General features: G+C 39.5%; 1 protein-coding gene across 8 annotated transcripts in view; it reads left to right on the top strand.

Annotated features, from left to right (window-relative positions):
* The window catches only part of SCUBE1 (signal peptide, CUB domain and EGF like domain containing 1), a 266,638-nt gene that overhangs the window by 72,959 nt on the left and 176,548 nt on the right, over positions 1 to 17,131 (top strand). For all 8 annotated transcript variants that reach the window (XM_073650018.1, XM_073650020.1, XM_073650015.1 and 5 more), the window contains exon 4: positions 3,103 to 3,237. In XM_073650018.1, the coding sequence (XP_073506119.1) occupies positions 3,103 to 3,237 (135 nt within the window). The remainder of the gene's footprint in view (positions 1 to 3,102; positions 3,238 to 17,131) is intronic.

Raw genomic sequence — 17,131 nt, 5'->3', positions numbered from 1 at the left:
CAATAAGATTTAAATGAATGGGACTGGTCTGTAATACCAGATACAGTGACTGTTTAAAGTACAGACTTGTGCCTGGTAAAGGATGTGGTGCATGTTGAACGATGCCGCCTCTTCAGCCAGCTAATTGGTGAAGGTGTCGGGAGTCAGAACCCTAAAAAATCTGATTATAGATTTCCAGTCCTAAGGAAAAGCCATCAGTTTTGTAGCCTTGATTTGGCAGAATCATGTGGCCCGTTAAATCCTAAGGGAAGGCCATCATTCTTGTAGCCTTGATTGGTGGAACAATGTGGTCCCTTCAATTAGCTGTTTCTAGAAGCTGTCGGGAGTCAGACCCCTAAAAATCTGATATAGATTTCCATTCCTAAGGAAAGGTCATCAATTTTGTAGCCTTGATTGGCGGAATGATGTGGCTCCTTCAATCCTACGGGAAGGCCATCATTCTTGTAGCCTTGATTGGCGGAACGATGCGGTCCCTTCAGTCAGCTGATTGGAGAAGCTGTCGGGAGTCAGACCCCTAAAAGTCTGATATAGATTTCCAATGCTAAGGAAAGGCCATCAATTTTGTAGCCTTGATTGGCAGAATGATGTGGCCCATTCAATTAGGGTTGTGCATCAATATTAGATTTTTAGGGGTCTGAATCCCGACACCTCCACCAATCGGCTATTTGAAAGGGGCAGCATCCTTCTGCCAATGAAGGCTACAAAATTGATGACATTCGCTTAGGATTGAGCATCCATATCAGATTTTTAGGGTTCTGAATCCCGACACCTCCACCAATCAACTAAGGAAAGGCCATTGATTTTGTAGCCTTGATTGGCGGAACGATGCGGTCCCTTCAGTCAGCTGATTGGTAACAGAGTTATAGGACTACCTTGTAACACTCTACGGTGTCCCTACTTGGCACTATATTTTTCCTTAGAAATAATTCATAAAAAAAATAAATACTTACATAATATGGCAACTGATGGAACGTTTTACAGTTATTTTAGTTATGTATTTTGTATGAAACTGGTAGGGGAAAAAAACTTCCTTGAAGTATGAAAGCAGTGCCACAAAGAGGTCCAGACTGGGACAAAATAGTTTTCTGGGTCCATACAACACATGGGCCCCAATGTTCCCTATGTTTTTGCCACATTTACAAAAAATGTTCTTCATCGAGGGGGCATTCAAGTAATGAAAGTATTTCTTTTTTATTTATTTGTTATAAATATTTTATATTTTCTTTTTCCTTTTTTTTGATACTCAAAAATGTCCAAGTTTAAAATTTATAAGTTGTCGTGAATTATTCCAGTTTAATCATTTTCACTTTTTGTTACATTATTTTTTATTTTTTTTTGGTCCAAAAACTGTGAACAATAGGCCCAACGCGTTAATGAGAATTGAAAAGGGGGAAAAAAACAAAACAGAAATGGCCAGTAGCAAAAAAAAAAAACGTAGCTTTTCTTGTTTTTATACTTTGGCCATTAAAGTGACAAATACAGACTGGGAACACAGAGATTTAAGAAGTCCCCTTTTCATTAAACAAGCTGACATGGTAGGGGGGTTATGACTTCTGTAATTGAAACCTTCTGCTCAGTACAAATCCAGGAGTCCTGTAAGGTTTTTTTTTCACCCAATAATGCCTTTTGTGTTTGCCTGCAGTTCTGCCTAACCATTACCGTAGGTCCAAAGCCTGTCTGTGCCGTAAAAACCGTAATGACCGAGCCAATTACTGTTGTAAACTTCACAGCCAGGGTTGTCTGGAAATTTGTGGTGAAAGAATGTGTGTCTTTAAAATGTGACTTACAACTTAGCCCAGTCAGGACCAGGGGGATTTTATTCCTCGGTGATCCAGACTATTCTTCAGAGGCTAAAAAAAAAAGACTTTGTGAAACCGGACACATGGAGTTCTCTTATTGTCGGGTATGTGAGAAAATGGGAAGGAATATATTTTTAGGATTATTTTTTATTAATACCTAAGACTCTGAGACCTATTTCTTATTTCAGGGTCTTAAATATTGAGGGCCTATCTTTAAGATAGGTCATTAGTATGAGATAGCTGGGCTTTTAACTGATAAACGGGGTGTTGACACAAGGAAACTGATTTAGTGGCCATAAGTGGTGCTGCAACACAATGTACAGAGCTATGGCAGTTCTTGTGTGCCATAGCTCCATCAATCAGCTGATTGGTGGCGGTTTCTGAAGTTGGATCTGAAATTGCCGTGCCATAAAACCCCTCTACAGATCAAGCATACAAATTTAAAAAAAACTATTGTGTTTGATAAAGGACCACTTATTCCCCAGCGTTCCTACTCTCAATTTCCCACCATGGCTACATACAGGTTACATATATTACTGTCATGGTTGATGGATTTTGAGAGACACCAACCTCTTCCAGGCAGTCTCCTAAAATACATATATAACGTGAACAGATCGGTGGAACCATGAACAATGGTTGGGCTCTGGAAAACAAACAGTCCAAGTGTGGAGCTACTAGTAGGACAACCTTGTAGGACATCTTTGAGGAGATGACTCTTGGTGGTGACACCAAGCCATGTACTCATTCGACTCAATGTAGGTCTATCATGAAGACCTTTGGTATTAAGGGTGGCACTAAACTCTAATTCTAGTTATTACCTTAATTGTCCAATTCCACAAGGGGTTATCAAGGCCAAACAGCTAATATAATATTCGTAAATCCGTCACGAAACTTGATATTAGTCTACAGATGTCTACATTACACATTAGATGGCTGTCAACGCACCAATACTCTGGCTGATCGTTCATTCGACAGCCATCTCAGCCGACTCTCCCATACACAGGAGTGCACATTCGGTCGAGCACTCTTTTGTTCTCCATAATACACGTCGGCCAATGGCTCATGTCCGGAAGAACAATGCGATAGCCCAAAATAAGACGTGCGATCGACATCTCTCCCGATTATTAGTTGGTCAGTGCCATTATGCACTTTAGATTGTCGGCCGAACCTGTTGATATCAGCTGGTTCAGCCGACATTAGTTTATGTATGGGGGGTTTACAGTAATACATAAAATGTGCCCTATGTATGTCAACAACTTTAGAATTCTTTTTAATCCTAAATCTAATTTTTTTTCCCCCTTAGATGTGGATGAATGTTTGGACAATAATGGAGGATGTCAACAGATCTGTGTTAATACAATGGGCAGCTATGAATGCCAATGCAAGGATGGCTTCTTCCTAAGTGACAATCAGCACACCTGCATCCATCGCTCCAACGGTACGGATTTGGCAATATAACTTATACTCATAATTTTTTCTTTAAACTTCATTTCTTGGAATTGATATTTAGGATGATGTGAAGTTGAATTATTAACTCCAGTAGCCTAATCCTGGTACAAATTAGGTTGAGACTGCCGTATGTACTGACTGTTGGTCTTCAACTTGGAGTTTCCATACAGATTAAGTTTTCTGGTCATGTACAACCATTTTGGAGTAATTTGGTCATTAGCAAGGTTTCTGTTATCCAAAATTGAAGGATCTTGTATAAGAAGTACCTCTCTTTTTGTTTGTAGCTAGGTCAAAACTTGCATACAAGAGTTTTCCAAAAACAAAACGATTGACACCACTGAAGTAGTCTTTGGGTGTTAGAGGTAGGCCATCTCCATTTCCCTAAATGCTCTTTTGTATAGTTTAGTCCTAGTCTAGAAAAGTTGTCACTGAAGAAGGTTGCCACCTTAGGCTGGGGCGTCACAGTGAGTTTAGCCTTGCGTCAAGATCACAAGATTGCTTTCTGACTTTACGAGAAATGATCTTGAATGTGGTAGCATTCACAAGTCATAACAGTCGCAAAGGAGGTAGACCAGCTGGATTTTTGGTCTCAGATCAGATTTGCTCACTAAACACATTAGAGTAATGTCTGCTGAACCCGCCGATTTCGACAGGTTCGGTCAGCTGTATAATGTGTATGGGGAAGCTGACGGACTGATCTTTGGGAAAGAAGTCAATCGGACATGGTCCAATTTCGGACTGCCGATTGCATTGTTCTTCCAGAGATGGGCCGCCAGCCGACATGTCAGTTGGCGTTGTTCTCATAAAGAACACAGGAGCGCTCGCCCAAATGAACATTTCTGTTAATGGGAGAGTCGGCTGAGATCCCTGAAGTTGTGCGACTATTTTATGGTGTAGTCGAACACAAGTTAAGCTAGCCGAACAATGCTTCGACCAGCTTAACTTGTGTTCGACTACACCTGAACTAGTTGTTCAACTTCGGTGCATCGTCAAGTTGTCTACAAGTAGCACGATCAAAGTTGCCATATAGCTCTAGCTTTGTTCTTCTTGGAAAGAGTGAAGCTTAATGGAGCTGAGCTGCAGTACCAAACATAACCTTTGACCAAGTGGGGAGCTGTGTATGGAAGAAATCAGTCATGTTTTTCTAATCATAGTCAACCCTTTTAAACCCGTGGCCCTCGAGAGACTGATCCAATGGCTAAATGTAGAATCTACCATGGGCACATTTTACTCAACAGTGTGATTTTTATTTTGGGATTATTGATTTTTTGTTGCTGTGGATAAGTAGTTTTTTATTTTTTTAAATATTAGGATTTGTTTATTTTTTTTTTTAGATAATTTTGAAAGTGACCTACTTTATGAATCGAAACACTGTGATAATACAACTTTTAGGTCATCTGTATGTAATAAGAATGGACTTGAAGGATTTTGTATACAGTTCAGTTATGACATATGGTCAATTGGGCGGGGCATGTTTTCTTGAATGCAATTTTCAGTTACTGAAACGCCCTGATAAGTCGTCTATTTGTGGAAGTTAGAATTCCAGCAATGCACGAGAACCATCTGTCTGCTTGGCAATAAACCAGATATGTAGTATAGAGTATCGTACATCTAGTTATAGTTTTATGAGACTGTTGTCACCTATATAATGTTTTGAGGTTCTTGTCACTTCTACAATATATTATTTAAATTATTGTCTAAGTCCCTTGAGTCCAATTTTTTTAAAGGGATTTTCTTTTGCTTTAAATTCAGTTAGGTTTGGCACAAAATTCTTGGTACTTTCGACAATCCGGTGATTGACGCGACTGTATTGCACTGGAATTGGACAGCTCCATACGTTAATGGCCATGAGCAGTACTGCATCTTTCCCATTCAAGTAAATGAATGGGACACAACACAATGTCCAAAGCCATGGCAGGTCCGATGGGCCACGGCCCTTTAATCAGCTGATCAGTGGGGATTGCCCGTGTTCTGACGCCACCGATCTGATATTACAGTTCTACAAAACCTCTCTAAAGATGAATTGTGGAGCCAACAAAGATGAAACTAAAATGTTGATTGGTAAGGGACCTCGAATCATTCTGATCAGTCAGTCCTGGCGCTTATATGCCAACCGTGGCAACATATAGGATACAGATGTTACTGTCCTTGTTGAGACGTTGTGATTTGGTTGTTTTCAAAAGATATTCCCCTTTTGCTAGTGTTTCCCCAAAAATGAACAGATTGGAGGAACCAAAAATAACGGTACAGGGCATGGCAATCTTACAACAGAGTTACTTCATTTTTGGGGGAGTTAATGTGGTAGCTTGTGGTCACCAAGTATTGAACTGCGGGTGGTTTAACCTTGTAGGGCATCTTTTGAAAAGGTGGACTCTTCATGGTGACACCAAGCAATTTACCCATCAACGAATGGATTATCTCATCTAACATTAGGGTATTACTAAGTGGTTTTGGTTACATCTTCCAGAATTATTTGGGGTCCTCAGTAACTTGTGGGATCTCCTTTTACCTCAGGATTTTTTTTTTCAATAAAAATAGGCTATATAAAAAATAAGTATAAGCAATATATTTGTAAAGAAAGTCCCAGAATTACCCCTAATGAGTATTGCATATAACAATATTTACCCCCTTTCTTTCTTCCTCCCCTCTCGCTCTTTTGCTCTCTGCCCCAACCCCCGACCTTCTGTATCTAAATAATAAATATTACCTCTTTCTCTCGTCTCTAATCTCTCATCTTTCTCTTCTCTTTCTCTCCTCTTTTTCTCTAGCTCTTTCTTTCCATCTCTCACTATTTATCTTCTACCTCTCTCTTCTCTCTTTCCTCTCTCTCTTCTCTTTCCTCTCTTCTTCTTTCTTCCTCTCTCTTCTTCCTCTCTCTTCTTCCTCTCTAATCTCTCATCTTTTTCTCTTTCTTTCCATCTCTCACTATTTCTCTCTTCTCTTTCCTCTCTCTCCTCCCTCTCTCTCTCGTCTTCCCCTCGCTCTCGTCTTCCCCTCGCTCTCGTCTTCCCCTCGCTCTCGTCTTCCCCTCGCTCTCGTCTTCCCCTCGCTCGCTCTCGTCTTCCCCTCGCTCGCTCTCGTCTTCCCCTCGCTCGCTCTCGTCTTCCCCTCGCTCGCTCTCGTCTTCCCCTCGCTCTCTCTCGTCTTCCCCTCGCGCTCTCTCTCTCTCTCTCTCTCTCGTCTTCCCCCCTCTCTCTCCCTCTCTCTCTCTCGTCTCCCCCCCCTCTCTCCCTCTCTCTCTCGTCTTCCCCCCTCTCTCTCCCTCTCTCTCTCGTCTTCCCCCCTCTCTCTCTCTCTCTCTCTCTCTCGTCTTCCCCTCTCTCTCTCCCTCTCTCTCTCTCTCTCTCTCTCTCTTTCGTCTTCCCCCCTCTCTCTCCCTCTCTCTCTCTCTCTCTCCCTCTCTCTCTCTCTCTCTCTCTCTCTCGTCTTCCCCCCTCTCTCTCCCTCTCGTCTTCCCCCCCTCTCTCTCTCTCTCTCTCTCTCTCGTCTTCCCCCCTCTCTCTCCCTCTCTCTCTCTCGTCTTCCCCCCCCCTCTCTCTCTCTCTCTCTCTCTCGTCTTCCCCCCCCTCTCTCTCTCTCTCTCTCTCTCTCTCTCTCTCTCTCTCGTCTTCCCCCCCCCTCTCTCTCTCTCTCTCTCTCTCTCGTCTTCCCCCCTCTCTCTCCCTCTCTCTCTCTCGTCTTCCCCCCCCCTCTCTCTCTCTCTCTCTCTCGTCTTCCCCCCCTCTCTCTCTCTCTCTCTCTCTCTCTCGTCTTCCCCTCTCTCTCTCTCTCTCGTCTTCCCCCCTCCCTCTCTCTCTCTCTCTCGTCTTCTCTCTCTCTCTCTCTCTCTCTCTCGTCTTCCCCTCTCTCTCTCTCGTCTTCCCCTCTCTCTCTCTCGTCTTCCCCTCTCTCTCTCTCGTCTTCCCCTCTCTCTCTCTCGTCTTCCCCCCTCTCTCTCTCGTCTTCCCCCCTCTCTCTCTCGTCTTCCCCTCTCTCTCTCTCGTCTTCCCCCTCTCTCTCTCTCTCTCTCGTCTTTTTCTCTCTCTCTCTCGTCTTTTTCTCTAGCTATATATTAAATATTTAAAGAAATTATTTGTGCGTGCGTGTGTGTATATATGTGTGTATGTATATGTGTGTGTATGTATGTATATATATATATATGTATATGTGTGTGTATGTGTATGTGTATATATATATATATATATATATATATATATATATATATATATATATATATATATATATATATATATATATATATATATATATATATATGAGATCTTGTTGTATGGGCACAGATATTATAAAGAGCTCATGTTGAGCTTGTGCTTTTCCTAGTAGCCTGCCTGAACAAGCCGAGCTGCAGTGTAAAGCACTTGGAATATTTAGCGCATTAACCCAACCCTCTGAGGAGACAGAGGTGGATTTCGGGACTTCTCGAATAATGTAGCTAAAGTGACGTCATCGATGTAGATTCTGATAATTTTGCACAGGTCATACTGACCTCATACTTCTTCGGGCTTGTGTATTCCTGTATACATTGAGCTTGTAGATATTCACTGAGGTGCCTTTTTTTATATATATTTTTTCTCCTTGTTTTATAGAATCTGAAAGATTACGGGTTTAATTGTGTTGTGCTCGCATTTTAAGGCATCAGCCGTGGAGAGGTAAAGCCCATATTCTGGCGGAGCTAATTAATGTGCTAATACTCACAATTTCAATCTCTCTGATTAGTAATGTTATTATCCAAACACTGCTCCGTAGACGGCTTTAATGATTTAATTAGGTCATCAATTGTGTGATTTAGCGTGTTCCAGTAGTCGCAAAGATCCTCGTTAGCAGCATGGAGGCGCTGGCCAAATTACCTAATCTTTCCCAGTTATTAGTGATAGAACAAGGATTTCTCTTGTACAGATAATGAGCTCTCATGCTTCTTTGGCTCCCTACAATATGTCACTGTAACGCAGACGGGACGTACTGCCAGACTTCCAGTTTGTCTTCCACGTGCCTTAAATGTTGCATTTTACCCGTGAAACCTTTTAGTGAATTTTTTTTGTATGAATTTTGAGGAAATTCAAAATTTTCAATTTAAACATTTTTTTTTAAATAGTGTTACATTTTTTATTTTTCTTATTTTGTGCTAAAGACTTTGAAATATTTTATTGCTCGAGGCTCATATAATTAAAATGTAAAAAATATCAGGGTAGCTTTACTTAACTCTGCTCAACTCAACTCGACTCTGCTTAACTCAACTCGACTCTGCTTAACTCAACTCGACTCTGTTTAACTCAACTCAACTCTGTTTAACTCAACTCGACTCTGTTTAACTCAACTCGACTCTGCTTAACTCAACTCGACTCTGCTTAACTCAACTCGACTCTGCTTAACTCAACTCGACTCTGCTTAACTCAACTCGACTCTGCTTAACTCAACTCGACTCTGCTTAACTCAACTCGACTCTGCTTAACTCAACTCGACTCTGCTTAACTCAACTCGACTCTGCTTAACTCAACTCGACTCCTCTTTATTCTACTCGACTCCTCTTTATTCTACTCGACTCCTCTTTATTCTACTCGACTCCTCTTTAGTCTACTCGACTCCTCTTTAGTCTACTCGACTCCTCTTTAGTCTACTCGACTCGACTCTGCTTTTCCCAACACTACTTTTTTGTGTCGACTCGACTCTGCTTTACTCAAATCGACTCGACTCTGCTTTACCCGACTCGACTCTGCTTTTCCCAACACTACTTTTTTGTGCCAAATGATTCACTGTGTAGGAACCTAAAACAAGTCTGTAAATTATTGAGAGGCAGTCAGTTGTATAGTAACAGTGTTCCCCGCAACACTGGGCTCATGGAACTTGGTCAGGACTTTCAGGCAAGACCTGTCCCTTTTTTCCGGGGAGAAGACAAGCTTGGCTTGTGACTGCTAATTGGGGATGTCTAATTAAGGGCTTATGCAGTAGTCTGTGGATCTCTGTCCTATCAGGGACTCCCAGTTAGAGCACGGTCAGTCCGTGGATTGTGGTCCATGATCGGACCGAGATCCACGGATGTCTGGATGAGTTCTTAGACTGAAGAAAGAATGTTTTAGTGAGGCAACTCCTTCTATGTACCATATGTAGTATTGGTGTATGGGGCAGCAGAGCCTTTTTAACTCACTTTCTCCATTCATTGTCTATGGGACAGCTATAGACAGCCATGCACAATATTTTGTTATTTCCTGCTGTCCCTTAGACATGGAAATGGAGCAGCGGTGTGCGCTTGAACAAACTCCAAACGAGCCCGGTTATCAGGATTGGTGGCGTCCCAGTGGTGGACCTACCAGATAGCTTTCAAAGCCTGTACCACCAAGTGATAAGTTGTGAATTTTTTTTAGGTCGTTCAATCCCAAGAAATGGGCTTTGCAGTGCCCCATCTGAATGGAGTTGAGCATGGGCACCACCATTCCATTGAATTATCTAAGAGTCTGCCAGAGATCGCCGACTACAGCTCTTGGCTTTCTCCGGCAATCCCATAGGCATGAATGGGGTGGAGGTGTGCATGTTCGAAAGCAGCTTAATAAGGACAGAGCCCAATTATCTGGCTTTGTGGGATCTCTAGAGATTAGCAGGTTGTCGCGTGTCCAATGGGTAACACTTTATTCACACCCTTTAAGCAGGCCCACAAATCTGCTTTACATCTGATGTGAGATGGACCTTAAATTGAGCGGCCATAGAGCTTATGTGGCCATCTCTCCAATCCTGCAACCTCGTTCTCCAGATAGCTGCAACTCCCAAAGTAGGAGCCCACATCATTCAACCATTCATGGCATATCCTTCAAAGGTTTGTTCAATTTTGAAGTCTATGGGCGGAGCTTATCAGATTTTTAGACAAAATGTTTGATCAATATAGAGTCAATTTGATGGGTCAATCAGCTGTCCACAGGTTGAATAAGCCGATAAATATGTATTCTGCGATGGCTTATGAGCGTGTTGAGTCCTCAACGTCATCTTGAATAATTCAGGAGTTTCCCAACATGAATTATTTAATGGCAAGTACATATATATACAGTACAGACCAAAAGTTTGGACACACCTTCTCATTTAAAGATTTTTCTGTATTTTCATGACTATGAAAATTGTACATTCACACTGAAGGCATCAAAACTATGAATTAACACATGTGGAATTATATACTTAACAAAAAAGTGTGAAACAACTGAAAATATGTCTTATATTCTAGGTTCTTCAAAGTAGCCACCTTTTGCTTTGATGACTGCTTTTCACACTCTTGGCATTCTCAAGAGGTAGTCACCGGAAATGGTCTTCCAACAATCTTGAAGGAGCTCCCAGAGATGCTTAGCACTTGTTGACCCTTTTGCTTTCACTCTACGGTCCAGCTCACCCCAAACCATCTCGATTGGGTTCAGGTCTGGTGACTGTGGAGGCCAGGTCATCTGGCGTAGCACCCCATCACTCTCCTTCTTGGTCAAATAGCCCTTACACAGCCTGGAGGTGTGTTTGGGGTCATTGTCCTGTTGAAAAATATATGATGGTCAAACTAAACGCAAACAGAATAGAATACCATGCCGCTGCAAGATGCTGTGGTAGCCATGCTGGTTCAGTATGCCTTCAATATTGAATAAATCACCAACAGTGTCACCAGCAAAGCACCCCCACACCATCACACCTCCTCCTCCATGCTTCACGGTGGGAACCAGGCATGTAGAGTCCATCCGTTCACCTTTTTCTGCATCTCACAAAGACACGGTGGTTGGAACCAAAGATCTCAAATTTGGACTCATCAGACCAAAGCACAGATTTCCACTGGTCTAATGTCCATTCCTTGTGTTCTTTAGCCCAAACAAGTTTCTTCTGCTTGTTGCCTGTCCTTAGCAGTGGTTTCCTAGCAGCTATTTTACCATGAAGGCCTGCTGCACAAAGTCTCCTCTTAACAGTTGTTGTAGAGATGTGTCTGCTGCTAGAACTCTGTGTGGCATTGACCTGGTCTCTAATCTGAGCTGCTGTTAACCTGCGATTTCTGAGGCTGGTGACTCGGATAAACTTATCCTCAGAAGCTGAGGTGACTCTTGGTCTTCCTTTCCTGGGGCGGTCCTCATGTGAGCCAGTTTCTTTGTAGCACTTGATGGTTTTTGCAACTGCACTTGGGGACACTTTCAAAGTTTGCCCAATTTTTCGGACTGACTGACCTTTATTTGTTAAAGTAATGATGGGCACTCGTTTTTCTTTACTTAGCTGCTTTTTTCTTGCCATAATACAAATTCTAACAGTCTATTCAGTAGGACTATCAGCTGTGTATCCACCAGACTTCTGCACAACACAACTGATGGTCCCAACCCCATTTATAAGGCAAGAAATCCCACTTATTAAACCTGACAGGGCACACCTGTGAAGTGAAAACCATTTCCGGTGACTACCTCTTGAAGCTCATCAAGAGAATGCCAAGAGTGTGCAAAGCAGTCATCAAAGCAAAAGGTGGCTACTTTGAAGAACCTAGAATATAAGACATATTTTCAGTTGTTTCACACTTTTTTGTTAAGTATATAATTCTACATGTGTTAATTCATAGTTTTGATGCCTTCAGTGTGAATGTACAATTTTCATAGTCATGAAAATACAGAAAAATCTTTAAATGAGAAGGTGTGTCCAAACTTTTGGTCTGTACTGTGTGTATATATATATATATATAATATAATATATATATATATATATATATATATATATATATATGTGTGTGTGTGTATCTATTATAGAGAAGAAGGGAAAAAAATTAACATTTTTAGAATAGTTCCAAACTGCATATATGACAAATGGATCCAGAATGATCGGATTAATAGATTTGAAAGCCAACAGAAAAAAGTATTTGCAATTTTTTGGACTTGGCTTCACGCAGTAGAACTTGAGCAAACAGACTGACTTTTCTCCTGCTTTTTACACTTTACAAACTGTATATATAGCTGGTCGATTCTCATAATAAACCGCTTATTTTACATTTTTCCTACTTTGTGGTTTTGTGTCCGATTTCAGGATGCCCTGAGAAAATGCCAACATAAGTCTGTTTTTGTGTAGACTAAATGGAAGTATGGACTTAGCCCGACCGTATAGGAATTCAGGAGAAAATTCCTCACACGGGCAAGAAATAAATAAGTGAAGAAAAAAAAACAACATATTTTGTCCCGACAAATAAAGCCTCGGTAATTAGTCAAATTGTAGTTCAAGGTTCCCCCTTGTCGGCTCTTATGCAGGGAAGTCTGTAAAGGGTCCTGCTAAATGGGACGTTTGCTGCTTTTATGGAGCTGGAATCTCCTGCGTGTTTCAAATAGCCTTGTGTAATAGGCAGGAAACCGGAGTAATCTCTTGAGTGCTGGGATTACGCCTGTATAGATACCAGATATCAAGGGCTGAGCCAATATCTGGTATCACTCTGCAAAAACCTTCTAGTATTTTTTTTTTTTATTATATAATTTTATTGCAATATTTTATATATATTTTTTATTCTTTTTTTTATACTATTTTTTTTTTTTGGGGGGGGGTATTTGATTACTTACAGATTTTTATCCTTTTTTTCCAACTTCTTATTTTGCATAATTATATTTAATTTAAAGGAATAACAAGGGTCATACTCCTCTGCCCTTTTTGCCCATGGGGCAAATTAAAAATCAAACAATCAGTGCTTGCTCGCTACTTTCTTGGTACCAAAGCTCTTCTTCTGACTGGTGGTTGACCACAAGCATTGGATGAATGTCGCAACTTAATCCAGTGTTGTTCCAATTTTGGTTTTGTTTTTTTTTTTTCTTGCTGATTTTCCAGACAATCTACAACGCGGTACTTGTAAGAATTTCAGGATAATTTTTGGATGAAAATCCACAATAAAATTGACGTGCTATGGTAGACAAAATGGACAGCATGCTCTCAAGTCTGGTACTTGTGAAAATGACGTTCAATGTATTGCACATTCTCATGAATTTTCTGTGCAAAGTCTGAACTATAAATCTGCAGAAACTCTCTCGAAGACCTGCAAAATCCATGCAACTAGAAATGACCATGTGAAATCGCATGGTGGCTCAGTCTCTGCACCTCACGCTCTACTTGTGACCCCACCCTTAACCCATTCCCAACCCCAACACAAGTGTCCCTTAGCTTGTACTAAAGGATTTCCCAAAGAATAGTTACAATGCGGAATGGGAAACAGTGTTTCCCTTTCACAAATTAGCATGGCAAAGTTCATAGACCACTTTAAGAGTATATGTGTTTTTTTGTTCTTTATTCAGGTTATGGAAATGTTTTATAATATGCTTTTATTAATATATCTTCCTCAAGAATCTGAAATCACTTTTCTATTAGCAGAAAGTTTACAAAAACTCCTGTACTATGGGGCTGAATTTAGAAGTAGTCTGTAGTCAGTTAACAAGATGTTTTCTTTTCTTGCTCATAAATTTTTAATGGACTGGATTTTGCAGAAGAAACACCTAATATAAGGAAGCATTAAATGCCCAAAAATTATCCTTTTACTAGGAGAATGCATTAAATCTCATATTTTTTAATCTAATTTTTCCTACCTTCTTGTTTTTTATTCTTCTTTTTCTAAAAATATATTTTTTTCCCTTTTCTTTCCCTTTTTCTTTCCCCTTTTTCTTTTATTTCCAATTTTCTTTTCTTTCTCCTCTTTTTCTCGTTCCCCTTTTCCTTTCTTTCTCCTCTTTCCTTCTTAATTCTTCCTTCTTCTTTCTTTCCAAAAATATAATTTTTTTCTTTCCCCTTTCTTTCTTTCCCCTTTCTTTCTTTCCCCTTTCTTTCTTTCCCCTTTCTTTCTTTCCCCTTTCTTTCTTTCCCCTTTCTTTCTTTCCCCTTTCTTTCTTTCCCCTTTCTTTCTTTCCCCTTTCTTTCTTTCCCCTTTCTTTCCCCTTTCTTTTTCCCTTCTTTCCCCTCTAAAAATTATCAGCTTGGTAATTCCAATAAAAAATAACCAAATGTATTTAAAATCAAAAATATTTTTTTCAATATGACTTTTCCTTCACTTTCTTTTTTTAACTAGCTACCTAACATATTTTGAAGTGAAAAGGTGATACTAATTCGACCGCATTTACTTATATATAACAAAATAAAAAATGCCAAAAATAAGCAACAAAAATGTTCTAATCTGTTATTCCTTCGGTTAACAATACTTTGACTTGGTTTTCTCTCGTCATTTTGAGCATCCATTTAAAAAATATTGAAGGGGGATATGAAACCCTAATTTTTTTTGTTTACATTCCTAAATTTTGTCCTAAAAGTAAGAAAAATTAAACAAATTCTGGAAAACAAAAGTGTTAAAAAATGGGATAACTTTTAAAATCTTCGTGAAAACTAAAGTGTTAAGGTCACGTTCCATCTACATTTTTGGAGAAAACAAAATTGGAATAATTGCATATTTTTTTTTTTTTTTCAAACAATTTCACAGAATAGAAAGGACCTGTTTCTCAAGAGGCTGTTTTCTTACCTAGCGCCAATTACGGGCGAGGTAGTTCTCACACAATAGGTGCTCTGTTTACACACCTAATGATGGTGGTTTATTTATGGACCAGAGAGTAGTTAATGACTTGGTAAGTATTGCAGAAGGGGCTATAATTCTTTCTCGCAAAAAAGAAAAAAAAAAGCCTTAGTTACCCGGAACTGACTTCTCTGTATTAGTAATTTACAGAGTTCCTTTCTCCAGCAGAGTTTAGTTGCCAGTTGATTAGTCTTGCATTATTAGAAACACTCTGAAGTCGGCTGAATTGGTTAGAAAACGACCCTTCCTTGACCTTGTAAACCGGAGTGTAATAGACTTGTGTTAGTAGCAGTTACTCATTACTAGTAATTATCTTGCTTTAGGAAATCAGATGCAAAACAGCTGCGGGTTCAGCTTTCAAAATGTATTTATTTTTATTTTATTTTTTTTTTTATTTTTCATTTCCTTTTTTTTTTTTTCTTTTAACCGGTACAATATATTACAATTTTTTTTTTATTTGTATTAATAAAAAAAATCCAGATTTTGTGAAATGTAATAATGTTTAATTAAAATAATTTTTGCAAATGTGACATGAAATTTAAACCAGTTCACTTCTGTTATTTTTTTTTTTATTTTTTTTTTGTGTTTTATAGATTTGGTTTTGGGATTTTGGGAGTATAGTTTTATTTTTTTTCTAGTGCTATTCTTATACATTTATATAAAATTATATATATATATTTCTTGAAAATAGAATGTTTCCAAATACCCCCCCTTTCATACATTTATAAAGTTGCATTTTTGCTTTATAATCTGACAGCCCCGTGATGAAGATGAAGAGAAGCCGATTCCAGGAATGTGTCACTTACTATGCTGTGTTTTGCTGTTTCAATACAATCACTGTTTTATCAGCAGGAGATTATCACTGCTGGACTAGGTGTCTAGTGCCTCCTAGTCCAACCACGCCCCCACCACTGGCAGTGCTTTCTCACTATATAATATACACAGAAAGCTGCCAATCAGTGGTGTAGGCAGGGTTATACACGGAAAGCAGCCAATCAGTGGTGTGGGCGGGGTTATACAGAGCTCAGCATTCCGAGCTCTGCTAGATCTGCATCAGAGAAAACTGTGATTTTAATATACCTGCTGCTCCCAGTGAAGTAAGTGACACATCGCTAGAATCAGGATCTCTATCCCTACATCATGCTGATGTCAGATTACATAGCAAAACCTTCCCTTTAAATGGCTTGACCATCTTTAAAAAAAAACATAAGGTAAAGGCAGAAAAAGGTATATAAAAAAGGCAGCAAAAAAACAAACAAAAACATTTTTCATCTATTCAGATCCTCACAATCCAGGGACCATCACTTAGGATGTCCCTGCTGGTCCACAAAGATAGCGTTGCTTCCATATTCAGGTGACTTTTTTATTTATTTATTTTTTATACCCTTTCATGCCTTTTACCCAATTTTAAATTATAATTTCGAACAACCCCTTGAAATATGATGTAGGGCATGGCTACTATCCACAATAAAAAGAAAGGTGGCACCAACTATCAACGATTGTGAATCCAATCTCTAGATTGTGATTTTTGGGAATATTTTTGAAGGATTTTCACCTGTCAGCTTACATAAATTATTATTTTTTTTAATATTGTTAACACTTTTTTTAATTTAACTAGTTAAATCATGTTGTTATTTTGGGCTTTATGTACAGATCTTTTAAGATCTGTGCCTCAAGTTGGCCTGTGCTTTAATGATCTGTGATATTCAGGAAGATATAACATGAACCTCTAGGGAAATTTAATATCCTCTGTCCTTAAAGGGGTTGTCTAGGCAGTATTTATTAAAAAAAAGTGTCAAAAGGGTTAAAAGAATTAGCACTCCCCAATCTACTGCTTTGATCATCACTCTTTTTTATTTTGTTGGCTTTTTTAAACACGTAAGACATGATCACTGGGTCACCAGTGCTTCCACTGATTTGCCCGAGTGGTCATTTCCTGTGTGGAAGAAACCAGGAAGTAGAAACAACAGGAAATGACTCACTCAGCCAATCACTGGCTAAGACGGTCATGACTTTAGCCAGTGATTGGTTGATTGGACATTTCTTGACTTTTGAGAGGTATCGGTTAAAGAGTCAAGTGGGAACCGAAATGACTTGGATTGAGATCTTCATTGATGAACATCTACTTTTTTTAGGCCTTTCCCCAAGGGAATAAAAGTGACAAATCACATAAAAAAAATACAAAATGAATGGCTTTTATAAACTTTACTATTGATGGAAACTTATTATAAAGCTCCCCTAACCAGGTATGATGAGTGTCATCTTCGCTCATTTCCAGTTTCCTGGTGTGGGATCTTGGACTGTTTTATTTCGTCTGACGAGAATTGTGTTTCTTATTTAACCATTTGGCATTCCAGAACACAAATGTAATGCT

Source organism: Phyllobates terribilis, unplaced genomic scaffold (genome assembly GCF_046119375.1).
Source record: "Phyllobates terribilis strain yellow unplaced genomic scaffold, ASM4611937v1 Scaffold_10__3_contigs__length_209671492, whole genome shotgun sequence".
In the NCBI taxonomy this organism is placed as follows: domain Eukaryota; kingdom Metazoa; phylum Chordata; class Amphibia; order Anura; family Dendrobatidae; genus Phyllobates; species Phyllobates terribilis.
This window is presented reverse-complemented; position numbering and strand designations above follow the sequence as displayed.